Here is a 27,725-nt window from a genome sequence, read left to right as displayed (position 1 = left end):
ACTTTGCAATTTGGTCTTTATTAGATCTCGGGTTAACTTTAAAGCTTACGTAAGCTCGTATTAAACTCGGGAAAGGTTTAAATTTGTTTTGAATGACTTATATAATGGTATATGATGATTTTTTACTTGAATTATTCGTTAAAGGTATGTAATTGTTCCGTTTTGTACTGTAGAATTTTGTAGCTCAGTCCCAACGATCGAGATGGGTTAGGGGTGTTACAGAAACAGTATGTGACATCGCGATGAGAAATGTCCTATTATGTTACGGCGAGACAAGGAACCTCATTGTCTCGATGAGCACAAAACAGTAAGTGACGTCGCGGTGTCGAGTAGCCTGACATCGTGACATGACAAACTGTTTGGCGACACCATGATGTGGTAGTGATGATGTCACACGTCAACTTTGAATTTTGAATTTTTTACAATGTGGTCCTAATTCTATATCGAATTAACTGTAGAGCTTCCATATGCTCGTACAGGACCTGTAGACTATTGAATTTTTTTTGTATGCATATTTGAGTTAAAAAATTTATCAGTTAACAATATGAATTGACTATGTTTGATCGTTGTTGCTCCAGCAACGAATGTGGCACCTTGTAACTCGGACTCACTGATCGAGTTGGGTATAAAGTTTTACATTTTACCTTAACATTAAAAGTAAATTTTTTAATGTATTTATTGTTGTATGTGACATGAATCTTTAATTGCTTTCAACTGTAAAGGTTGTAAATAAGGTTTGATATGAAATGAATTGTTGACATTATAAGTAACAAATATATTCACTATTTATTATTATACTAATTAATTGGTTTAGTTGTAAAATTGTGTTAGTAGTAAATCACAACTCATTATCGAATAGGAAAAAGTGTATTGAGTATTATGATTAACATTGCAAATATGAAAAATGTATTGATTGTTGTAAATCCATTGATAAATGGATGTCCATATAACTCTCAAAACTCTCAAAATCATTATCTTGTAACTCTTGTAATTCTTATAACCCCTAAAGAATTTATAGAGTAACTTAATTTTCTTTTGTAACCATAATTGTAAAAATAGAATGTCGGTAATGACAATATATCGTAAAGAAAAGAGAAATAAAAAATAAAGAACACACAGATCTTTTACGTGGAAACCCTTTAGAGAAAAAACCACGGGAAGGGGAGAAGAATATTCACTATGTCGAATTCGAATGATTACAAGTGAAGTAGACTATGTCTGTTTATAAACTTGTAAAACCATATTCTAATAGGAGTGTAGTAAGATTGAAACACCTTATTCTAATCAATATCAAATAGATGGAATTTAATAAGGTTTAAAAAACATTATTCTAAAAAAAAATAAAAGAAGTGTAGTTCTATAGGGATTTTACTTTTATTTTATTTTACCACTGTATTTTATTTAAATAAGGACTCGGGTCACTTAATTCTAACAATCTCCACCTTGACACGAATTCTCAATGAACAAGTTCTTCATCGCGAACTCTCAACGAATAAGTTCTCCACCTCTTCCATAAAACCCCTTAAGGGTTTAACTTCAACAATGAATACCAACCAAGTCTAAGCAATGCTCAAACTTGGTTATAGGAAGTGACTTAGTCATCATATCTGCAGGATTTTCATGAGTACTAATTTTGCTTGCAACAATATCACCACGATCAATAATATCACGAACAAAATAATACCGAACATCAATGTGTTTTGTTCTCTCATGAAACATTTGATCTTTTGTAAGGAAGATGGCACCCTGACTGTCACAAAATACTGTATTGATTTGAAGGTCTTTATTGAGTTCACTAAAGAGTCCCTTCAACCAAATAGTTTCTTTACAAGCCTCAATAATCGCCATGTACTCAGCTTTAGTGGTAGACAAAACGACTGTAGTTTGCAAAATGGCTTTTCAACTGATTACACAACCTCTGTTTGTAAAGACATAACCTATAAGAGATCTTCTTATATTAAGGTCTCCAGCAAAATTAGCATCGACATACCCAATGACTCTATCTCTAGTTCTTCCAAACTGTAAGCAAACATCAGTAGTACCTCGTAAGTATCTTAAAATCCACTAAACTGCTTTCCATTGTTCTTTACCGAGATTCACCATGTATCTGCTAACTGTACTAACTGCATATGATAAATCTGGACGTGAACAAACCATAGCATACATGAGAGATCCCACTGCATTAGAGTATGGAACATGTGACATGTACTCAATCTCATCATCTGACTGTGGAGACAAAGCCGATGAAAGTTTGAAATAGGCTACTAAAGGAGTACTAACAGGCTTAGCACTCTGCATATTAAACCTGCAAAGAACTTTCTCAATGTACCCCTTCTAACTTAGGTATAATGTACTTGCTTTTTTATCTCTGATAACCTCCATACCAAGATTCTTCTTTACTGGTCCCAAATCTTTCATCTCAAATTCTTCACTTAGTTGGGCTTTAACCTTTCTTATCTCTCATTTATCTTTCGCTGCTATCAATATGTCATCAACATAAAGGAGTAGATATACAAAAGAACCATCATTGTTTTTCTTAAAGTAAACACAACTGTCAAAGCTACTTCTTTTGAAATCATGACAAGTCATAGAGGAATCAAACCTCTTATACCACTGTCTTGGTGACTATTTCAAACCGTAGAGGGGCTTTTTCAGCAAGCAAACATAGTCCTCTTTTTCAGAGACTGTAAAACCCTCTGGTTGTTGCATGTAAATATCCTCCTCAAGTTCTCCATGCAAAAATATAGTTTTTACATCTAACTGCTCAAGCCCCAATCATGCATGGCCACAATACCAGGCAAAGCTTGAATCAAACTATGTTTCATAATTGGGGAGAACACATCTGTAAAGTCCACTCCTGGAATTTGACTGTAACTCTTTGTAACAAGCCTTGCTTTATATTTGGGTTCTTCAACTCCTGGAGTCCCTTCTTTCTTTTTAAACACCCATTTATAACGAACAGCTTTTTTACCTTTAGAAAGTTTCACAAGATCCCATGTTCTGTTTTTGTGGAGTGATTCCATTTCCTCTTGCATAGCAAACATCCACTTTTCTGAGTCTTTAGGAAGAACACCCAAACTTTTTTGGAAAAATCATCAATAAAAGTTAGTTTATAAATTAGCTCCACCTCTCGAAGACACTCTAGATGACCCTACAGATTAGAATGAATATACTTCAACGTTCCCTTCTTGTTATGGATTTCTCTAGTGAATTGAACTCTCTTTTGCTTCCCGAAAACGCAGTGCTCACAGAACTTCAGTTTGCAAATTTCTTACCCATCAAGAAGTCCTCTTTTGCTCAATTCTGCCATGCCATTTTCACTCATATGCCCTAGGCGCATATGTCAAAGTTTAGTAATATCATCATCTAACAAGGAAGAGGAAGCGACAGCTGTAACGCCAGTAACAGTAGAACCCTGCAGAACATATAACTTGGCAGTCTTTCTCTGCCTTTTCATCACAACGAGAGAATCTTTGGAAATCTTCAAAACCCTACTTTCAACTATGTATTTGTACCCTTTAAATCAATAGTACTCAACGAAATTAAATTTCTCTTCAATTTTGGAACATGTCGTACGTCACTAAGTGTTCTGATAACTCCATCAAACATCTTAACTTTAATTGTTCCAACACCTATGATTTTATATGAAGCATTATTTCCTATCAAAACAACACCTTCAGACATTGTTTTGTAAGTTATAAACCAATCCCGACATGTGAAATGTGCAGCCTGAATCAAGGATCCATTCCTCGCTCACTTTAGAATTGTTGACAGAAGCGACTAGAAGTTCACCATCGCTGTAGTCTTCTACAACATCAGCTTCACTGAAATTTTCTGGTTGTTTTCCCTTTTGATTCACAACCTCCCTTTTGATCTTGTTCTGTAGCTTATGGCACTCAGATTTAATATGTCTTTTCTTCTTGCAAAAGTTACAAGTTTTACCTATGTTTGAAGACTTCAATCTACCCTTAGATTTACCACGAGGATTCCGTTCTTGTGTCCTTCCACGATCATCATCAGCATTCTGGTCTTGTCTCCCACGAACAATGAGACCCTTTCCCTAAGAGTCAGTTTTAACCACAAGATGTTTCATCTTATCATACGAGGTCAAAGAATCATAAACCTCATCAACTGTGAGAAACTTGCGACTATATAAAATCATGCCTCTAAAGGTTGAATAAGACGAGGGCAACAAATAAAGTAGAATCAACCCTAGATCTTCCTTATCATACTAAACCTCCATGACCTCCAAGTTTGAGAGAATTTCTTTAAACACTGTTAAGTATTTGTGCACAGATGCACCTTCCTCCAAACGATGAGCATAAAGACGCTACTTCATATGCAGCTTGCTGGTTAAATTTTTTGACATACATTTTTGTTCCAGCCTCTTCCATAATCCAACGGCGATTTTCTCCTTCATCACATCCTGTAAAATTTCGTTAGACAAATGCAGATGTAACTGTGTTAATGCCTTTCGATCCTTGCGCTTCTTCTCTTCCTCCGTCAATGTCGAAGGCATCTTATTTACCCCTAGTAGGGCTTCCTCTAAGCCTATTTGTGCAAGAACTGGCTGCATTTTATCTGGTGTTGCGATCCAATAGCAGAATTTCATACTTCAAAGATGCAATTACCGTGATTGAGATGAATAAACTGGAAGCTCGGATACCAATTTGTAAAAATAGAATGTCGGTAATGATAATATATTGCAAAGAAAAGAGAAATAAAAAATAAAGAACACACAGATCTTTTACGTGGAAACCCTTTCGGGGAAAAATCACGGGCAGGGGAGAAGAAAATTCACTATGTCGAATTCGAATGATTACAAGAGGAGTAGACTGTGTCCATTTATAGGCTTGTAAAACCATATTCTAATTGGAGTGTAGTAAGATTGAAATACTTTATTCTAATCAATATCAAATAGATGGAATTTAATAAGGTTTAAAAAGCCTTATTCTAAAATAAAATAAAAGAAGTGTAGTTCTATAAGGATTTTACTTTTTTTATTTTACCACTGTAATTTATTTAAATAAGGATTCGGGTTACTTAATTCTAAGAATGATGATTGAGGCCTTATAAATAGAGGGAAAGTATAAGTTTTTGGTATCCAATGAAAGTTGAACCATCCTTTCATTTTTCTCTCTTGTCCATTCTATAATTCTCTTAGATTATACTACATTATCAGCATGAGCTTACTAAGGTATGAGAATAAGTAATCTCGTCGTGCAACATCCTTATCCATTTGTACCTGGTTGGTCTTTAATTTTTTTTGGAACTAGTTGGTTCCTGAACTTGTATTCCGTCCACTAGGTTGGTACTTATAAACTTTTATAAAAATATGTTCTTTTATAAACGTTTAGACTATATATTTTTACGTAAGTCGTTATAATATAATATTTTATAAAAATATGTATTTATATTTTTTTATAATATAATTTCATAATTTTTTTATAATATAAATTTTAATAATATATGTTTTATGTAAGCCACAATAATATAATTTTTATAATATATTTTTAATATATATTTATAAATTTTGTAATATATATTTTGTTTATATTTTATGTATTTTTAAAATAATAATAACCTAAAATTGATATTATAAAAAAATAAAATATATATATAAAGTTACCAAAAAAAACACATACATATGTATTTGAACAACCATTTTCTAGCTTCATTCTTGATGTGAAAAAATTATAATTTCTAAATTAATTTTTATATATTCATATATTTTAAATTTATGTTTACCACATGGAATACTGAGAGATTGCCACATGGCACCACGAGATTAGCTAGAAATGTCACGTCAGCACAAAATAACGGTTGTAGTGCAAAGGTACCAACTTGGTTCACGGGATACAAGTTTATGGACTAACTAGGTCCAAAAAAAATTAAGGATCGATTAGATACAAATGGACAAGTTTAGAGGCCAAAATATATATTAACTTTATCTAAATCTTGATTTTAAAAACAAGACCTACTTTAGATATAACTAAAAAAGGAACTACTTTGGAACTCAAAAAATTTACCTACAACTCTATGTTTATATATATGCTAGCATATGTGCAAAGAAACCATAAAATGAAACATACCACATGGTTTAGAAAATGGTTTTCAGTCACATAAAAATTTTAAAAAATTTAAAAATCGAACCGATTTATTATATTTATAGCAATAATTTTTTTCCCGAAAAGTACTTGTGTTTTGTGCGAGACAAAATTGTATCGTTCCCAACTTTTAATTGAATGACCTTCTTCGCTATCCTCGTACCCCGAATTGGGTTGAGTGTGGACTCAAGCAACATGAATCAAACACATAACAAGAAACAATTTAATTACTTTCAATAAGAAAATAATTATTGAAAGTATTTCTTTCAAATAAAACCGGTATAAATTGTAGTTATCAGAAAATAGAATTTATTCTTAGAAAATAAATTTTCACTACTTTCTGAAAGAATAACAATATATGAAGCTTGTGTGTAAATAGTTCTACCAGTGTCATCTATTTACAAGAAGCGATACGAGAATTTTGGTTGAATAAGAATAGCACAAATAATATTTATTTAATAGAAAACACTGCTCTAGCCTAACTAGAAGAAAGGGAGGCAACACATGTTGGATCTGGTGCCCTAAGTGTAGTATATTCATTTGTAAACTTGTAATTTTTTCGAACAGGTTGGTTAATAAAATAAATTCATTGATCACATTAATATACTTCGTATAATTGTCCTCACATGGTTTTTGCAAACAAAGCAATATGGAAGCAAATGTTGCTCATTGGTTGTATATATGTTTAATTAATACTAAGCGATATTACGTGGTTGGATCATAGTACGGAAAGGCAAATTGTATTAGTAGACGAACCTAAACATGTCTTTAGTCTAATTGAAAATGAGAAAACCGATTAAAACACTAATATGTCGTCTATCAAGTCCAATTGGGGAGATGCTTTGTCTTGGGCATCGGAGCGGATGACTCCAAAAAGATAGAGACATAGATGTGATGACTAGACTAACAGTACATTTTACAAGACCCAAACAGAATAGATCTTGAATTCGTTTATGGATTTATTCACTTGTGACGGCCATAGTGTGGCATACCTAAATCCTAAGTGGATGGCAGCCTATGTATGGTGACTCGTACATTTTGATGTAAGTAAAAGCTTGAGTTCAAATAGATAAGGAACCGAAAGTTGGTGTGTTGGGTGTACGACTTTTGTAGTATGTAACGTCACTCACAATAGTGGAATTCATATCCCAAAAAAAGGGGTAACCGATATCCTCTCATTGGCATTACATGGTTGATGAAAAGGAAATATGGTCATGGGTCGTCCGTCTTTATGATGGATGACTTGATCGTTATTTTATAGTGATTGACTTTTCATGAAGGAAGATGTAATAGTTACCATGAGATAAAATAGGATCATATTTGGAGAACGGATATTATCCCAAAGAGATCAAGGATATCCTATGAGGGTAACACACTTATGACAAGATCATTGGACGAACATTGAATAGTTACTTTTGTAATGGTTTGTCGTTGGGGAGAGCTCAGTCACGATATTATAGTGGAATGACTTGGTGACTAAATGAGTTTATAATTAATAGGCAAAAACCCAAAACTTAATTATAATTCATTTGAGCCTCAACTACATATGTCCAATCGGTCCTTCAATTACACAAGTTAGCTAGGTATCACTCTTAAGTTGCATGTGAGGTAGTTCTCGTACGATTTTGTTTTATTGCTATGTGACTTAATTGCCTGATTTAGTCCAAGAGTCGTCTTTTCTTTTGCATGTTTGGTGTTTTTTCTTGAAGACAAACAAAGAGTTAAGTGTGGGGGAATTTGATCTGCCATAATTTGATATGGCAAATTAGACTTTCTCGGTATACTTAAGGAGCTTATTCTCAAGAAAATTAGTGTTTTTTTTATAGTTTTTCATAACTTTTAGATTTTAAGATAATAAGTGTAAATGTCTCATTTTTACTCATTTTGTGGCCTAATTTGGCCAATAGTTCCATTGGGGGGCCTAACGTGTGGTTGAGTGGTATATGGATATGTTGGACTTTGAAAACGAGTGAAAACGACACCAAAAGAAAAGGTATTGCGATATCCAAACCTTGGAATCGTGATACCTCTAACAGACTTGAAGATTGGAGACACCCTTCGGTGGTATCGTAATAACCAATTTGGGTATCACGATATCCACCCTCAAAGAAGACCCTCAAGTTCGAAACTGATGGGGGTATCGTGATATTGAAATCGTGAGAGGGAAAAGTTAGACAAAAAAGGGTAATCTTTGTCCACCCGACGCAACAATCACACAAGGTCCGTGTAGGGGTAATTTTGGTAACAAAATTTCATCAGCCATCAGCCTAAAGCAGCCAATTTTGTCTGAGGAAAGAAGATTCAAACATTAGTTTAGTTGTTAGCTTTAGTTTCTCTAGGTTTTCTCTTAGTTTTTCTGCAACTTTTCTAGGGTTTGTATTTTCTCTTCTCTTTTCTTAGTTTTAGAGTTTATTTTTCTACACTTACTTCTTATTCTTAATGTTCTTAGTGTTAGTTAAATAACTTATCACTATAGCTTAGGTTTATTTGCACTTTCAATCCTTGTACATTGGTGTAAGACATTTGTAGTTTTAGTTTAATGTATTTCAGTTTCTTTTACTTTAAATCTGCTAAAGTTTACTCCTTTTATGTTTATTTCTTTAGATTTTCTTATTGAATGTCTTTAGTTTCATATTCTTTAAATTTTCTTGCATAAAAATCCAAACTTTTATATTTTTCTCAAGCTTTACTTTAATGGCTTTTTTGCTTTTCACTTTCATGTCCATTAGCTTTATTTTCAGCATGAGTAGTTAAACCTCAAAGGGGTTTGGTTGATGGATATGTGGGTAAGTTAATTTTTTAGACAAGGAACTAAATTAAATAGACCTAAAAAGTTAGGAATTGATGCCCCTAAGGGAATATCTAAACAAGTGAGATTGGGAGGTAATTTTGTTGTGCACCAATTTATTAGTCTCGGATTAACTAGTGAGATCAAGAGATAAACCCGATTAATTTTTCTAAGTTGGTAAAATTGAGATCGAAAAATAAATTTAAGTCACTTAGTAATTTAAGCCATTTAAGTCCCTCATTCGAAGACTGGAAAACTGCATCGAAATCAACCTACCACCATTAGTCATTTATTGGTTAATCTCGTAGTTTTGTACTATTTATAATTTGGTCCTTAGATTAGCATATTTAATTTTCTTGCAAAACTTTCTTGTTATGATTTGTCGTATTATAAAATAATACAAGTAGTTGCTTAAACTTTACAGTATACGCTATATATCACTCAATAGCTATCTCTTTTGGGTTCGACCCCTTGGAAGACTTCGTGTTCCATTGGAACTATAAATATTAAAACTGACTTATACGCTTGCAGTAAAATCGCACTTTAAATTTGCTTTATAAAATCGTTTGTTTATTGCGCACGCATGCATGTAGTCACAAATAACAGTAGCAAAGAATATTTCAAATGGTTGTCCCCTATATTAAACCAAAATTAATCCTCAAATTACCAGTAAGCCATTCAACCAAAAAAGCATAAATAAGAACTATTAACTCCATTGGATCCCAATAAACTTCTCTAAAGTCTAGTGGTCACATGACACACTCTTAAAACGTGTAAGACTAGTTCCTCCATTACTCCACAAATTGAACACGTTGGATCCTCTGCCATACCTTCTCTGCATCCACTTAACATTCGTTAACAATATATTTTCCATTGCTTGCCATAAGATGTAAAGCTTAATTGTGATAAAAGGGGTGAATTGGTGATTAAAAACTTTGCAAGAAAGATGAATAAAAATTGACACAATGATATATAGTGGTTCAACCCCAATTGCTTACATTCATTACCTTAGCTCTTCACAATTAAGGGTTTCCCAAATCCATAAACCCTTTTAAGGATAGTGTTTAACTTTTACAACACTATCTTTTGAATAGACGAGATAGACCCATTTCCCATTAAAGTTTTCTACCCACAACCTTAAGTGACCTCTCACAAATTTTAAAAATGAATAGTTAAAAAGAAATACCTATCAAAGGCTTATATACAATAATCAAGCTCACTTAAATGAATTACTAACACTTGAAAATAATGAAAGAAAATAAAACTAAAAGTGTGAACAAGAGAAATATAAAAATTACAAGTGAAAGATTGGATTTTTACACAATAAGCTTTATGAACTTGTTTCTTGTCTTCTTTTTTATGTTCTTAAGTTATATTTATACCCTTTTATTGATTTCTAGTCGTTTAGAGTAATTAGAGGGAAAATTGAGTCATTTAAGACATTTACTTGAACATTAAATGCAGTTGCAGGGGCCTATGCTTCAATACTTGGACTTTAGGTTCTAATACCCTGCTTAAATAGAGTAATCGTTAAAGCTGTAGATACCAGACTCTAAGGTTGTGTTCAAATACCTCTTGCTTTGGGGTTCAGTTCCTCTTCATTTGGGGTTCAATACCCCAAAATGTTCAAAAATTGATTTGGCACCCCAAGTTTCAGAGCACACAATCTTGGGTCCAATACATAGTAATATATATAGACACTTAGACCCAAGGGGTTCGATACCTTTAAAGTCAGTAAGTTGTGTTATGATATCCTTAATAACGGTATTGGATCATAGCCCAAGTTATGCTAAAACTAAGTTTTAAAAGTACTTTTAGGAGCTTCTAATCTTCATAATTTTTTTCTAGATATTTAAACAATTTTGAAAATTACTTGAAAATAATTTTTTAAGGTTTAACATGAGATCTTATAAAATTTAATTAAGGAAATATTTTGTTATATCAAAATATTTGAAAAATAAAAACTAACATAAGAAAACCTGAATACGTTGAGGTATAGGGCATTCCCAAACAATCTTCCATTACATTCTTTTTCACCCTAAAGATCTTCCATCAAACTATTATAAGCATCTCTAAGTGAAACGATGTTGTGGATCCACCAGATCTTTGGTTAACAAACTATACACACAAATTTTGAGTTGAAAATTGACTTGAAATTTTGAGTCAAATTTATTGATAACTTTGAAAGAAAAGTTACAATCTCTGGATTTCTTTACAAAGAAAACTTCTTTGATTCTTCTCTTCGATTTGGCTGTAATCCAAGTTTGTCTAGACTTGGTCTTGGATGGATGTGATTGCTTCAAGAGTCATGTTGACTTGCTCTTGAAACAGGTTTGGACCTTCTTTCTTTAGTTGATTTGGATCGAAAGACAACTTTTTTTAGAAACGACTTTTGTCTTCTTCTTCACATATGAACTGGATTGGAAGGTGGGTTTTCTTCAGAATGAGTATGGTGTTCGTCAAAATTTCTTCAACTTCTTCAGATAATTTTGATGAGATCTTTTAGGCTTCTTGAACTTGTGAATTTGTAGAATGGCTTGGGGCCACCTTTCTTATAGTGCTAATTACTTGAATAAAAGAAAGTTCTACAAGTAATTAAAGTCTTTTATTTATTATTTTTCTCTTATTAATTGATTAAAGATGAAATAATAATTTAATTTTATCTTTAATTATTTTATTTTTAACTAGTGGTAAATTTATCTATTAATTAACTTAAACTAATTAGAGAAAAATAATTATGATGTCATCAAATTGTCACCATGATAATTTTGGCTTGACTTACAATAACTTCGGCTTGATACGTGAAGATTTGTAATTGGTCCGAAAATTTTCCTCATCTATACAAACATTCATCAATAATCACATTATCATCACATGAATCTCTAAGAAGACCTAATTATTGTATTCAACTGTCAAACCAAAACCGAATCGCAGTGTCATCCTAGTGACCACATCAAATTAACTTTAAGAAAATCCTAGATTTTTTATAAGTGATCTCTATGGAGCATAACAATTAGCTCTTTCTATTGAATTCAAAGAATCTCATCAACTCGATAAAAAATATTTTTAATCGAGAGTAATTTATGCTTTGACAGTTATTTGTGACTCATGTAACTCAATCAACTATATCAAAACTTAAAATTTTCATTTTTACTTGTGTTTCTATTATATATATGATTTAAAAATTAATTAAAAAGTTTATAAAAATGAGTTTTAGCTAGGTTCGCTAATCAATAGATTTTTTTACTTTTCATTGGACTTGTACCTTGACCAGTTGGTCCGGTTCAAAAAATATTAACAAAACCCAATGTTATTGGAACTGGATTGAATCAATTAATTGAATTGAGAACTTATCAATATATCAATCCAAACAAGGAGAATAAATGAATCTCTAAGTGTAAGATTAAATCGAAAATCAATGGTATAACGAGATCCGACACCTATTTGACTTTTATAACATTGATTAAACGTTGGTGGGTAACCGAGTGAGCCCAATAAGCCTACTCACGCCAAGATCCCAAAGGAAAGACGCTGAAGTGCGGGAGGGGAAAAGTTGAGAAACAGAGGGCAAAACCAAAACAAAGAAGAGAAAGAGAAGAGAAAAGAAAAGAAAAGAAAAGAAAAGTCCCTATTCACTTTCTCTTTCTCCTCCTACTAATATACTACTACTGCTACTACTACTACACCTTTCCCTTCCCTGCAATTTTAATCCCCCACCCCACAAAATTCTTTCGCCATTTCACACACTTCCTCTCTGTAATTTCACCTTTCACTACTAATTCAATCCAATGCCTGCTTCTTCTTCAGGCAATCTCTCGTCCCTCTTTTTTCTTTTAATTATTTTCTCATTTTCCGTATCCAATGATAATAAAATTTAAGTTACCCTAATTAGGTTTTTCACTTTACCTAGAATTATTTTTTTTAATTTTTTTTGGGATAGATGGTCGAGGTAGATGGAAGCGGCGGAAGCGAGAGCGAAGATTGAAGCACCAGGTGGAAGAAAAGGATGTGGTTCCGGAGGAAGACGATGAAGAAGAGAACAACGATGACCTTGACAACTCCGGGGACGATGCCGCCGGTGTCGCCACGGATCCATCCTTACCGGGCTCCAGCGAGAGTGAGGTCCTGGCCGGCGGTGGATTTCGCATCTCAGAGTTCCCTCCCGTGGTGAAGAGAACCGTGAACCGTCCTCACGGTTCTGTAATGGCGATCGTGGCATCTGAACGGGCGGGTTTGATTGGGGATAGTAAGGGGCATCAGCAGGTTGAGCTGGCGGTTTTGGAGAATGTTTCGCACGGGCAGATACAGTCGGTTTCTATGGAAGCTCCCGTTGTTGATCCGGAGAAGTATGTGATCACCCCTCCTCCTATAATGGAGGGTCGTGGTGTTGTTAAGAGGTTTGGGAGTAGGGTTCATGTCCTGCCAATGCATTCAGGTTCGGTTCCGCTGTCTCTTTAATATCTTCATGTTTTAAACTTTTGCCTGGTTTCAATTTTGAGTCTGACTTTGGCTAGCCGAAAGAATAATGAACAAGTTTAGGGGGTTTAATTTCAACGAATTTCCTATAAATCAAGGGTATAAATAGATGGAGCTTATTTATATTAATTGACTGTAAGTGGTATTAAGATGTAGGATTGAAGTGTTTCAAAGGTTTGACTTTCGTCTGTTTCTCGTAGTGAACGCACGCTGCTAATATTTGGTGAATGTTCTTTCTTTGTACCTTTTAAAAAAAAAAAAGTTCTTTCTTTGTCAGCTTGAATTTCAGATGCACTGTTGGAAAAGTCTTTTGAGAAAGTATATAATTTAAGTTCCTTTTTGTATTTGACTGGGGAACTTTATAATCGTTTTCTTATGTGAGTTGATTAGTGCCTATAGTAGACCTTCTTTTGATTGGACTCTAAGAAATGTCTTGAATCTTGATCTAGCTCAGACAAGAGATGTAATCTAAATTAAAACAAAAGTTAAGCAATTTAAACTTGGGTTGGTCTTATTTACATGATATGTGTGTTGTGTCGTGTCATGTCATGTCATGTCTAGCATTAGTAGAAGAAACACGCATTATAAATTCCAAGCTTATGTTGCACCCTCTCTCTTTGTGCACTAAAATCTTCTTATTCGTGTACTAATATTTGGTTGTGTTTGTGGGTTTCCTTGCAAGCAGAGTGGTTTTCACCAGCCACAGTGCATCGTCTAGAAAGACAAGTTGTGCCACTTTTCTTCTCTGGGAAATCACCTGAACACACGCCAGAAAGATATATTGAATGTAGAAACCAAATAGTTGTCAAATACATGGATAATCCTGGGAAGAGAATTACAGTTTCTGATTGTCAGGGGTTGGTAAATGGTATCAATAATGAGGATTTAACTCGGATTTTTCGGTTTCTTGATCACTGGGGAATCATCAATTATTGTGCAGCTGCACCAAGTCATGAGCCATGGAAAGTTGGATCCTACTTAAGGGAGGAATCAAATGGTGAGGTTCATGTGCCATCAGCTGCTTTAAAGTCTATTGATAGTTTGATCAAATTTGACAAGCCAAAATGTAGGCTTAAGGCAGCGGATGTTTATTCCCCATTGTCATGTAATGATAATGATGTCTCTGACTTGGACAACAGAATACGAGAGCGCTTATCTGAAAACTATTGTAGTTCTTGTTCTCAGCCTATTCCCACCTCATATTATCAGTCTCAAAAGGAGGTATGTGACTTTATGGCCATCTTAATATTTATATTTTTCATGGTAAGTCTTGATGGTTCTTTCTGATGTTCATCTGACCAATTCCTTGCTCCATATGTACAAATTTTACCTTGAAATTTAATGAACTGCATACCATGTATGAAGGGATGGTTTGTGGAATATTTATTAATAGTTTTCCCCTTTTTTTTTGGGGAAGAATAATACCATTCTTGAAATTGTTAGAGAAAACCCATTTCGCTTAGGATTTTGGCAGCTTTCGCTATATCAGCAGAGTCACTCCTAGGTCATGCCACCTTTGAGTTTGGAGCTCAAACACTTTTGTCTGATCATTCATCCGGCAGTTCCATAATGTTAGGAACACTAGGACCTGGTGTACTTTTCCAAAATGTTTGTCATATATGATATTTATTACCGTTTTCTTTAATCTATACAAAATGGAAGTCACTGGAAGTCTATGTTAGGTAATTTCTATTTGGTTTTGGTGGTCAAGAAATGAACTACTAAAGATTTCTATCTTTACTTGTAGACAATGAAGTTTCTTGCTAGAAGTAAGCACTTGTTTATGGTAACTAATTCTTATTCACCATAGGATGTGGTTTACAAAGATGAGTTTTAGCGTTTGGTTTGACTTGATTTGATTTGGTTTCTGATCCTATATACTCTTTCAGTGAGTAGCTTAGGTTACTTCTCGGTATATTTTTGGGTGGCTACAAGGCATAAAAACGTAAGCCAGACAAATCATACAAATTAGTTAGAATGATTACTTGCTTAAAAGTATTCTGAGAATTGAATCATGAGGTGAACATTGGTCTGGTTCCAGTGTCAAAGGACTAAACTTTGATAAGTGCATCATAGTGGAGCTAAGTTTAAAGTGCTGTTGCTTAATCTGAAATGTTAAGGTTCACATGAAGCACTTTGGGAATTCGTAAACTGTCTTTTAAGATGTTGATTTACTGAAATCTTTATGTTAATAATGCTCATTTGTTGCTATTTGACAGGTTGATACGCTACTTTGTTCTGATTGCTTCCATGATGGGAGATTTTTTTCTGGTCATTCAAGCATAGATTTTGTTAGGGTAGAGTCAAAAGATTATGGTGACCTAGATGGAGAAAGTTGGAGTGATCAGGAAACGCTAATGCTGCTTGAGGCATTGGAAATTTACAATGAGAACTGGAATGAAATAGCTGAGCATGTTGGTACTAAGTCAAAAGCACAATGCATACTTCATTTTTTACGTCTACCCATGGAGGAGGGTCTATTGGAAGATATGGAAGTCCCAAGCATGCCCAAATCAATGATTGTTTCAAATGGAGATGGCCGTGGAATATTGCACTCAAATATGAATGGGAGTCTAACAGGTTTGTTATTTACTTAGTGTCTTTAGTACTTATCCTCTATGGAATGAAAATATTAAGTCCTTATTTTTACCCCTAAATTTTGCATGCTTTTTAGGGCCCAACCTTCAAGATGCAGATTCCGAAAGCAGGCTTCCTTTTGCGAATTCTGGGAATCCAGTAATGGCTATGGTATGCTGCTAGCTTATTCCAGCACCAAATTACTCTTTCAGTCTTATTCGTAACTTTGGGATTTTTATTTTATGAAAATATTACTGTGGAGACTGAGCATAGAATCAGTTATTGTGTTTTTTTTTTTCTCTCATAATGGCCTCAATTAAACTATATTAATTAATGACACTTTATCTATTCTGCTGGTATCCTGGATAACCAGCTTTTGGCACAAGAGAAAAAGGAAAGATGCAAAAGCTGTTAATATTGGAATTATCTTTTTGGTCAGACAAATAAGAATCATGATTAGTATTAGGACACCTTTTGGTGTCGTAACGAAGTTGCGTTGAAAGCTTATTTCCTTACTGCAACAGGTAGATGGGATGAGAAAAGCTGTAAACAGATTAAAAAGAATGAAAGAAGCTGACGAGGGTTGAATTGCTTAACAAATATCCCAATTAGGCATTTCATATTTTGGAGAATCTCATTTCATCATTAATAATTTCCATGCAAGAGAATTTTTGCCCCAAGAGATATTGATGAAATTTTAAACAATGATGGATCTAATTGTGTTGGTAGCTTTTTCTTGCATGGCTCTAACTAGTGGAAATATTCTAGGTTGCTTTTCTGGCCTCTGCTGTTGGACCCAGAGTTGCTGCAGCTTGTGCCCATGCATCATTGGCAGCTTTGTCTGAAGGTGAAAACTCAGCAACAAATGGATCTGTTGGTCAAAATGAGGCGGAGGTTCATCCACTACCTCCAGAAAAAACTAAAGCTGCTGCCAAAGCTGGTCTTGCTGCAGCAGCTATGAAGGCGAAACTATTTGCAGATCATGAGGAACGAGAAATTCAAAGACTGTCAGCTAATATCATAAACCATCAGGTTTTTTCTTTTTCACATGCATCTTCTTTCCACATATATTCCTGGAAATATGCTGAACAATTGTTACTGAAAAATGATTTGACCATCTTTTAAAGACTCGAAACTAGGTCAAATGAGGACTTATTGTGTTATGTAATTGCATGATGTTATTCACTGAAAAACTGGAACAAAGGAAAACCCAAAGTGGCATGCCTCTTTCTCTGAAACTATAAACTTATATATGCCTTAAATTGAAAGATTCATCGAGAAGTTTGACATCTGTATTCTGCTGCTTGGCCAGCAAACCTGTCTTTGGCTTCTGCTTCTAAGTTGAAATTTACTTTAGCTCTTGGTTCGCATATCTGTTACACCCGTGTATATACTAGGTTTCCATAGTGGGAGATTTGATAGATTTGGTGTTATATATCGAAGCTCTATATTGGGATGCCAGTGTCTCTTTAGCTTCCCCAACAAGTACCTTTTATAAATAATATAAGATTATGTGATTGTGATGGATGTTGGAAAATGCACCTACTAGATATTTGGAGCTTCCACCGAAAATTGATACCCCTAGGACATCCTAAACATTCTATTTTTCCATACCTTAGATTTGTATTGTAGATAAACTTATTTTCAAGCTGCTTTGCAGTTGAAGAGAATGGAGCTGAAGCTGAAGCAGTTTGCAGAAGTAGAAACCTTACTCATGAAAGAATGTGACCAAGTGGAGAAAACAAGGCAAAGGTTTGCTGCAGAGAGGGCCCGCATTGTATCAACTAGATTCAGTCCTGTTGGTGTCACATCACAAATGAGTCTTCCTGGTGTTGCTTCTTCCATGGCTAACAATAACATCAGCAACAACAGGCAACAGGTAATTTCAACTTCGCCTTCACACCCACAACCAAGTGTTTCTGGATATGGCGGCAACCAGCCAGTAAATCCCCATGTGCCATTCATGCAACGTCAACCAATGTTTCCGATGGGCCCAAGGTTGCCCCTTACAGCCATGCAGGCATCCACTTCAGGGTCTCCAAATGTCATGTTCAACTCCCCGGGGAATACACAACCCACTATTAACCATCCATTAATGAGGTCAGCATCCGGGACTAGCTCTGGTTAAGGTTGAAATGGAAGATGGGAGTGTAAATTTGGATTTCTAGGGTTGATTTCCATTGGCATTGTTGCTGGGTTTCCGCACTTAGAAGAGAACAGGTAGCATGGGTAAACAGTGGAAGCCTCATGCAGCTTCTTGTATGCATAGAAGTTACCTGAACTAATGTTTAGGGCTTGTGTAACATCATACGAGTTAAGGTAGCATTCGGATTTTAATTATGAATTCCTTGAGATTAATTACTGCAAATCCTGCCAGAGTCATCCTTAACATGCTTTGATAGTCCAGCTAAGATCGAAACTAAAAGACCTTAATAAAAAGAAAGCATAAACATACATAATTAATGAAATTTAAATGAAAGGAGTAAAGGGTTTTACAGTTTTTAATTATCTGGGTAAAAGATTATTCATTTACAAATGTTTGGATAAAATTTTAATCTATGTTTTGGGTATATACAAGTATAGTAACCCAACCCAACCATTTAAGACCAGTGAAATTTATATTAGGAGTGGAATAGAATGTCCACCTTTACAGATTCCACAAGATAATTACATGGGGAAGGGGCATACATATGCTCATTATTTCCTTCGCTACTATCTAGTCCAAGAAAAAGAAAACAAAGATTAGGTACGCCATACAAATTTACAATACTCCAAAACACATAATTACACCATACAAATTTAGAATACACCGCATTGGGGCTTGGCTAACCCCCATGGTCCGACCAACTTGATTCCACGCCCTGGCATTTCATTCAGCCAATGACAATCCTCAAATGCACATTCGCCCTTCCTCGGCCATTCCACGTCAACTGGATTGATGTACAATGGGGCCCACGTAGGGGTCCCATCTTCATAAGAATTGTGGGTCAGCCTCTTCAAATCAGAACCGTCCAATTTCATCGTGAATATCTCACCATATGGTTGGTAGTGATGTGGGTTTGAGATTGGCTCTGCTGATATTCCACCGTAATCCGTAGTGAATACCAATAACTTCCCATCCGGACGAAATGACGGGTGGTTGACCCGTCCGGATGAACCGCTCCTAAGCAACCTTCTTAACCCGGTACCGTTCGGGTGAATCATATATAACTCGAAACTACCTGACCCTGGATCATGTCGATCCGAAGAAAATGCAATCCAATCACCATCTGGTGACCAATTACACATTGTATCCGTCCATGGACCATCTGTTAGTCTTTCAATCCAACTCGTCTCCCCTTCGATTGCATCCATTATATACAAGTTCTTGTGACCCGACCGACCCGACCTGAATACGATCCGTTTCCCGTCGGGTGACGGCGAGGGAAATGCATTGTTCTTACCATCTATGGTCAACCTTTTATAATTTGATTGCTCAACATCATCAACGTTGATGGATACAATATCAACTTCAGTACTCACACTTGAAAACTCCGGTCCAGCACTTGTGTATACAATTCCCTTTCGGACCGGGTCCCAAGCGCTTCCAAAAGCATTCAAGTGGAAAACCTGGCGCAGGTTTGAACCGTCCCGGTTCACTACATAAACACCGGGGAAATCCACGTAGGCTATTCGGTCACCCGCGGGTGAGAAAGATGGGAATGAACCGTACATTCTGAAAAGAGAGAGATTCGGCACTGGGCTTTTAACATTTTCAAGCAATAATTGAGTAGCTTTTGCTCCATTACTTTCTCCCCTACACTTATGGTACCCAACTCGGGCTGAGTCGGGTGATATGAACGGGTTTAAGTGATGGGTTGTAGGAGAAACATGCCGAGTTAGCTCAGTAAACTCGTTTTTAACAGTGTCAAACAGTTCTATGTGGCGAAAACTTGAATTGGGTCTTCTTGTAGCTACTGCTATGAACTTATGGTTACCTGGGGATGTAGCTGGTGTGAAAGCGTGGAGACCCGGTGGTGTGACTCGCTGAATCGTCACCAACTCGGTAGAAACGGGTTTGTCTTTAGGGAAAGTTGCTTTGTAAACGCTTATCCACTGGTCTTCACTTCTCCTATGGAAGTATAGAGTTGAGTCATCAACCCAACACGGCCACCCACCGTGTTCAACAACCTTGACTCGGTGAGTCCCATCACGAGTCAAGAAAACATAAATATCAGTACTCAGTTCTTCCACTTCCCCACCCCACCCTTCTTTCCCATACGAAGCCACAGCTGTCCAAACCCCAGACGGAGACACGGCGGGGCTAAAGTCGGCGATTCCAGAAGGAGTGAGTCGTCGAGTCAACCCGGTTCCTAAATGAGTCGAGTACACAGCAGCCCAACTCGTCCTGGGTTCACCTGGGTCCTCATGAGTTGACACGTAAATCAAATTCTCACCACTCAAACTCGGCCTATCTTTCATTGAAACCCGATTCTTGCTTTCTTCTAAACCCAACAACGGAGCCTGAAGTCGGACGGGAACTTCAAGTGCCGATCTCGATCTAGTACTTCCCGGCGCACCGTAATAAAGCGCGTCGTAGTAAATATTCGGCATCCCGTTGCGTTCCGTCACGTAGACGAGCTGGAGGGGCGGCGGAGCTTGTGGACCTGGGGTTCGAATTAGGCTTCGGTTATGTAGCAGAGAGAGAACAGAGGACGGTGAGGTCGACGGGAAGTGGCCGTTGAAGTTGACAGATTCGCCGTCGGTAACCCGAAGTTCATTGGAAGGACTTGGTGGGTCGGAAGTTGGAAGAGTATAGATGTCCCAAGCGTAATTTGATCGGCCAAGTGTAGTGAAAACGATGGTTCCGCCGGTGCCCGGAGCTTCATGCTCCGACGCCGCCGTGCATAGCAAAGCGAAGGAATGGAGAAGAAAAAAGATGCAAAGCGATTGGGGTTTCATAGCTTAGCTTTTCTCAGACACTGCACTGGCTTTTTTGAGTGGGAAGCTGTAGGTATTTATTGGATGAGATGTTTAACTTTAGGTTTAATTCTGCTTATACTCTATATATTTTCAAAATTTTAAAATTTACTCTTTATTTTTAGGTTTTTTTTTTTTGCCGGAACTCTTTATTTTCAGTTTGGATAAATTATAAAAATATTACTTATGTATGGTTTAAATTATGTTTTGGCCACTAACCTTTAATTTTTTTACGTTTTGGTCACTAGTATCATCAATTTATAGCATTTTAGTTATCCAATGTTCAAAATTTCAGAAGTTCCATTTTCTTCAAAATTTCAAAAGTTGAGTAGGAGGACGGAAAGTAAAATTAGACCTTAACTTTAAGGTTTGATTTTTTTTCATTCGTTTCCTTTTATGTGGTAAGGGATGACGTTGTTGGAAAAATTTGTGGATCCCACATTATAATATAATCCACGCGAGGTAGTAGAAGAGTCGTTAGATCAGATATGTGGCAATGATGTGGTGATTTTGATTTTGGGGTCTTTGTCAATGGGGCGGATGTTGTCAATTTTTATCCACAAGAGTGGAGAAGATGCTGTTGATGTTTAAAAGTAGTTTTTTTTTTTTTTTTGAACGTGGATTATTGTGATTTGTTAATTGTTATTAATTTCAAACCCGGTAGAAGTAATTGGAGAAGTTGATTATTTTTTCAAACACTGCGAAATACAGATAAAGAACAGGGGTTATATACGATTCGATTTTTCAATGTTTGTAGTGTTTAGCTCAGTTTTTTTAACATTTAGAATAAGAAAATTTAAATCTATCACTTCAGTGTTAATTTTCTCACTTTTGTAATTTAAATATATTCTCATAAATAATGTTCATCTCTTGAACAGATTAAGTGCTCTCTCAATCAACGCAATCTCTTAATTAAATAGAGCTTTCAAGACTTACTAACATAATGAAGATTTAAATCAGTCCCTCTTAAACATCTAAACTAATTGAATACAATATAATAATAACAAATAAGGTAAATAAGGATTGTTGTCAACTAAGTCTTCAACATTCCAGTCCGATCCAACTTTCTTGATTTAAGGGATTAGATAGTATGATGTGGTCCAATTCTTCAGACTTGTTTCTCAAAGTGATATGATTTTCATTGATTGGTTAGATACAATCTACAATATCAACACAATCTAAAAATCCAATTCAATAAATTGCCAATCACCTAAATATGAAAATGGACGCTTCCTCAATACATATGTTATTCCATATTTTCCTACAAATTGTTTATTGTAATATATAATTTCAAAAGTTAACTTTTTCAGTTCTTTAGGGGATTATTATGACGTAATTGTCGAGTTTAGGATAATATTAAATCATCATAGGAGTATGCACTTTGTATGGCAAAAGCAAAAGAACTGCAAAATACAATCAACAAAATCTCAACTCTTATGGGTGTTTGATTTGTCATAATTCGGTGTAGTAGATTAAACTATTTTTTGCACTTTAGGAGCTTTAATGCAAGCTGTTAAGTTTTAGTTAAAGTTTTTGTAATATTATTTAAATTCAATAAAGTATGTAATTTGAGTCTTTTATTAACCTTAGGGGCCGAATGAGGCCTAAGGGTGAGCTAATATATTTTGTGAGTGTGCAGGAGACCATTAGAAGGCGTGCTAACTCAATATTGGTCATTGTGTTGCAACACGGAAAGCTGGATGTCGCAACATAGGAAGCAGAATAGAAGAATTCTAAGATTGCCTTCAGTGTCACGACATAGTCTGAGGATATCGTGACACACCCCTGAAGACACCCAAAAGATGAAGCATACTACTGTCGATGTCGCGACATAGGACTTGGTATATCGCGACATTACCTCTGTATAGGAAATAATTACAATTAATAGGTGTTTTAGTCCGCACAATCAAACATTAAGCACGAGGACAATAGTTGACCTAGGGTTAAGGATGACAGCCACTCTAAAGTCTATAAATAGGCTCATTTAACACATGTTAAGGACAACTTTCATATTGTATACTTTTCTTCCTAGTTCTAGTATTTAGTTTTTCTCGTTTCTTAGGCTTTAGGTTTATTTCAGTTTTCACTCTTTGCTTTGTGGAAGAAATAAGATTTGTGAAATGTGATCAAACTCTATGAGGATTCAACATTCTATTTTAATACAAATCAGGCTTCTTTTAATATTCTTGAATTATTGTTCATGCCTATTCTTTTTATCAAGTTTATATTTTTTATAAGATCCATAAGAAACTAATCCTCCCGTAGGGGATTAACGAGTGAAGGTATGATTAACTAACTGTTTTGTAGGGTTCTCTTAAGCGGCTCAACTGTTTAGGAAAGGAAGAAATTAAAACTTAGGTTTGGCAACCCTAGGAAGTCATTAAGGTGTGAATTAATCCAAAATTGGTATGACTTATTTGTGAACACCTTAACCCTGAATCAGTTTGGACAGTGAGGTCGAGAGATAAGTAGTTCTTATCGACTTGTTATTCTAGTGAAAGATCGAAAGATCCTATAGGGATATCGACTAGTTGATTGAACAAGAAAATCTGAAGCGATAGTTGATTATGATTACTGAAGCAAGCTAATCAACCATGCTCAAATTTGATAAATTTACTATTTGATTTCTCATTATTTCTTTATTTCTTTTCAGTTTATTTTTATCATTATTAAGAATCCTAAAAACCTTCATTTTTATTTGATCGTAATATAATTCATCTAAAGTACTAATTAGATCTATTTATGCTTAGGTTAGAATTAATTTAGTACTAGCCTCCCTTGAGTACGATCCTCGGAGTACTCATCTACTCCATTGTAACTATATTACAACCTGACCCGTACACTTTGGGATACCGATTTTTCATATATTTTTTGCATGATTTCTATTCTGGACGTTGGACAGTCAGTGTTGAGTTTAGGGATTGTGTAGTTTGACTATGAAAATTATTTATTCGTTTGTCCAATCAATATTTAATGCATATAAGTCAACAACCATGAGAAGTGACTTTCACTTCTATACACACACGCTCTAATCCATTTCTCCTCTTTCCACCAAAAATCTGTTCAAATTTCTTCAAAAAAAAAACTTATCATGAAAAATTGCTATTTTAAGGTTTCAAGAAGAACATAAGCATCAATATGGTAAAATTTCCAACATAAATTTTATTTTATTTTATATTTCATAAATGTTTTAAGATTTTGTAAAATTTATAGTAATTTTTGTGATATTTTGAAACAATAAAACTTGATGGACGATTATAGACTACTTGAAGAGTATTGGTTTATATGTGATATCTATGATGACAAAGTTTATTACAATACTAGTGTAACAATCTATTTTTCAGTGGTGTTGAAAACGATGAGTTCGGAACCCTATTTTTGATAATCGAGGTCGTAAATATTAATTAATATTTACAAAGTTAGTATAAAGTTTAATTAAAGTTTGGCCCTTAATTTTGTCAAAAGGATAGTTAATTAATGTATAAGGATTAAATTATAAAAGTGGTAAAAGTTAATCGCTATAAAATTTTAATTAATTGAATGACCAATTGAGCAATTGGACCCTTCTTAAATTGATAAACGGTAGTAGAGGACAATAGGAACCCACCAAATTTTGTTAATAATACTTAAGTTTAATTAATAAAGATTAACTAAATTAATTGAAATTAATTATAAATAAATCAAAGTACATAAGACAAGATTAAAGTCATCATCTTTATTTTTGTAACGATCCGATTTCTAGTGGTACCAAAAATTACGAGTTTGGAACCCCATTTTTTAAACCAAGTCCGTAATATTAAATAAAGGTAATTACAAACTTATTATATAGGTGAATTGAATTTGGATAGGTAACTAATATGAATTAGTGATTGATTAAGGTATAAGAACTAAATTGTAAAAGTCGTAAAAGTCATATTGTTATAGATTTTATTTAGTTAAAAGACCAAATAAGCAATTGGACCAACTATGATTAATAATTGGTGGATTATGATGTCAAACTCCACTACTTTTAGTTAAATATGATTATATTTACTAAATGAAGATTTAATTAAAGTAATTAAGGATTATTAATTATTAATTAAGGTATAAAAGCCAATTAAAAAGTTTTCATCTTTAATTATTCTTCTCCTCTCCACCGAATATGCATGAAGAAAGTCGTAGAAACCATTTTGAAGCTTCAACACAGTCGCCCTTTGCATGGTAAGGAATTTAAAGTCCATTTTTCGTAAATATTATATTTTTGATATTGTAGAAGCTCGATTTATCTAATTCAAACATTATTTTTCAAAGATGTTAAATTTTTAGAAATCGTCATTGATGAATGCTTGAAGCTTTTAGTTTTAATTTGTTAGATTGTAAGCTTAAAAGTGAAAAATGACTAGTTTGTAAAGTTGAATTGCTAGTTTTTAACATAGGGGCTAAATTGTATAAATTTCTAAATTAATGTTAAATTTATATAATTATGGATAATAGAGAGTTATAGAATGTTGTAATTGAGATCGGTTTCAAAATTGAAGCTCAAATTTGAAAGTTATGGCAAATTCAGTTTTAGGGACTAAATTGAATAAAATAAAAATTTTAGGGACATTCAAAATGAAATTGAATTGATACATACACATAATAGGATGATAAATCATTTGTGAAATTGATAAATTGATTGGAATAATTGTATATGTCGAAAATTAAACCAAATCGAAAATAATCGAGGAAATGACAAAATTGTTGAATAGTCCTTAAAGTTTCAACTTGTTTCTTGATTTAACCAAGTAAGTTCATATGGTATGGTTATATGTATTTTAATATATTCTTGAATTATGAAATTATTTTTGTGTGATTGTAATGTGAATTGTTTACAATTTGGTACAAAAGGTGTGATATGGACTAAATCGTAAAGAAATGATAAATTTCTTGATAAATTGAATATGATGAATTGCAATTTTATATATTTAATGAATTGATATTTGATTATGACTGATCGACTAGTATTGGTATGAATTTGATTAAATATCAAAATAGAGGATTAAATGAATAATTTGTAAAATATATATGACCTTGTAATAAAATTTGATATTATATCATTTCTAAAATATTATTCGTAGATAAAAACGATGCAGGATCGTCGAAAGGGAAAGGAAAGGCGAGAGTCGATGACGGGTGACATGAGCTTTCGATTTGTATTTCTATGACCCGAAACTAATTTTAGTTAAAGCATATTCACGATATATTGCATTATATAAAATTAAGGTAAGATATTAATAGATATTGAGTTGAAAATGCTGAGGGTGGAAGTGAATATCGAGACAGGGAATGAATTGTATAGTATAGAAAGTTGTATGAATTGATTAATACATGAAATTGAATATGAATAGTGATAGTATATAACAAAGCATGTACTTGGTGAAGTCCCTTGTGTTTTGCTAAGTTTGGGATGTTTGAATTAGAAGCTAAAAATGTTTATAATTATGTTTTGCAAAATTGGTAAATGGAAGTTGATATAATTTGATTATATGTTTTAATATTGGTAGATGATATGATAGAATTATATAAATTTCGAATGGAAATGTGACATAAATGATTAGTGCCTTGTTGGTATAGGTATGTTTTGACCATGTTGGAATGCTTAGATAGGTGATTTGGTAATATGATAAGTGAATTGGTATGAGACCACTTAGTTGTTGGTTAAGTATTACATGCATTCTTTACAAAGAATTGTAGTATAGAATGTTAAAGTTGATAGGTAGAATGCATATGGTTATTGGTGTATGTTTTATATATGTTTTATGTGATAGGATGAAATGAATTAAATAAGTAGCTCAAATAAGTATTGTAACACCTGTAACCCGTATTATTGCCAGAATAGGGTTACGGAGCATTACCGGAGTTTACAGATAAATTATTTAGACATTTCATATAATATAGCATTCATATCAGAAATCAATCGAAATCAAATTGTCCTTTATATGAGCCATCGAGACCCAAAATATACGTTACAAATAAATAGGGACTAGATCGAGTACTCAAAATTTTTTTTAGAAAACATTGAAAATTTTCAAAGTTGCAAGGGACACACGGTTGTGTGGCCATGCCGTGTGACTCACACGGTCAGGAGACACGTCTGTGTCTCAGGCCGTGTGGGCATTTGAAATAGGGACACACGATCATGTTCCAGCCCATGTCTGTGCCCATGTAACTCTCTGACTTGGGTCACACTACCAAGTTAAACGCCCGTATGCTAGGCCGTGTGAGCATACTGACTTGCGTAATTTAAAAGATATAGGGGACACACGGCCGTGTCACCTGGCCGTGTGACACATGGCTAAGACATGCGTCCGTGTCTCTGCCCGTGTGGATGAAAATAGGTCATTTTCTAAGCCATATTTCTTACCCAATTTGACACCAACCTAACTCAACATTTTTGCACATCAACAAACCATAACAACACATTCAAAACAAGTCAAAATCAAGTCTTAAACAAGAAATATCACCACATACAACCAATATGCCTTTAGGCACCTCAAATGACAACTTAAAAACATGTCAACCAAGTATCCAAACTTATCTAAATGACCAAGTACATATATGCATATTCAAACAATTCACTTTTCATCATTCTACCATATTAAACACACATCAAATATGGTAAGGCCACATATATATACGCATAAACACAAGCCATGTAAGTGGTTAATCTCAACAAAACAATTATAGCCAACATTGACTAAATTATCATATACATGCCAGTCTAACAGGAATGAATTTACTGAAAGGACCAAAACGACTGATGGATAGTGTGAAATAGCTCCAACTAACTTCCAACC

The 27,725-nt window shown here is 34.5% G+C and overlaps 2 protein-coding genes across 2 annotated transcripts; one reads left to right on the top strand and one right to left on the bottom strand.

Annotated features, from left to right (window-relative positions):
- The first annotated feature begins 12,398 nt into the window (after window positions 1–12,398).
- On the top strand, window positions 12,399–18,316 carry LOC105797153 (SWI/SNF complex subunit SWI3C). Its single transcript, XM_012627091.2, has 7 exons — window positions 12,399–12,702; window positions 12,836–13,330; window positions 14,057–14,592; window positions 15,591–15,951; window positions 16,046–16,119; window positions 16,717–16,980; window positions 17,609–18,316. The coding sequence occupies exons 1-7, from the start codon at window positions 12,684–12,686 to the stop codon at window positions 18,074–18,076; spliced, it is 2,217 nt and encodes a 738-aa protein (XP_012482545.1). The 5' UTR covers window positions 12,399–12,683; the 3' UTR covers window positions 18,077–18,316.
- Window positions 18,317–18,531: 215 nt separating this feature from the next.
- On the bottom strand, window positions 18,532–20,940 carry LOC105797154 (hypothetical protein). Its single transcript, XM_012627092.2, has one exon. The coding sequence runs from the start codon at window positions 20,887–20,889 to the stop codon at window positions 18,748–18,750; it is 2,142 nt and encodes a 713-aa protein (XP_012482546.1). The 5' UTR covers window positions 20,890–20,940; the 3' UTR covers window positions 18,532–18,747.
- Window positions 20,941–27,725: the final 6,785 nt, after the last annotated feature.

This window comes from Gossypium raimondii, chromosome 3 (assembly GCF_025698545.1).
Source record: "Gossypium raimondii isolate GPD5lz chromosome 3, ASM2569854v1, whole genome shotgun sequence".
Lineage (NCBI taxonomy): Eukaryota > Viridiplantae > Streptophyta > Magnoliopsida > Malvales > Malvaceae > Gossypium > Gossypium raimondii.
The sequence above is the reverse complement of the archived record's forward strand: the minus strand, read 5'-3'. Positions and strand labels throughout refer to the sequence as shown.

Coding starts and splice junctions, on each gene's coding strand:
- LOC105797153 (XM_012627091.2), top strand. Junction 13,331..14,056: donor TGTCCTGCCAATGCATTCAG/GTTCGGTTCCGC, acceptor CCTTGCAAGCAG/AGTGGTTTTCACCAGCCACA. Junction 16,981..17,608: donor CTAATATCATAAACCATCAG/GTTTTTTCTTTT, acceptor GCTGCTTTGCAG/TTGAAGAGAATGGAGCTGAA.
- LOC105797154 (XM_012627092.2), bottom strand. CDS start 20,889: ATGAAACCCCAATCGCTTTGCATCTTTTTTCTTCTCCATTCCTTCGCT.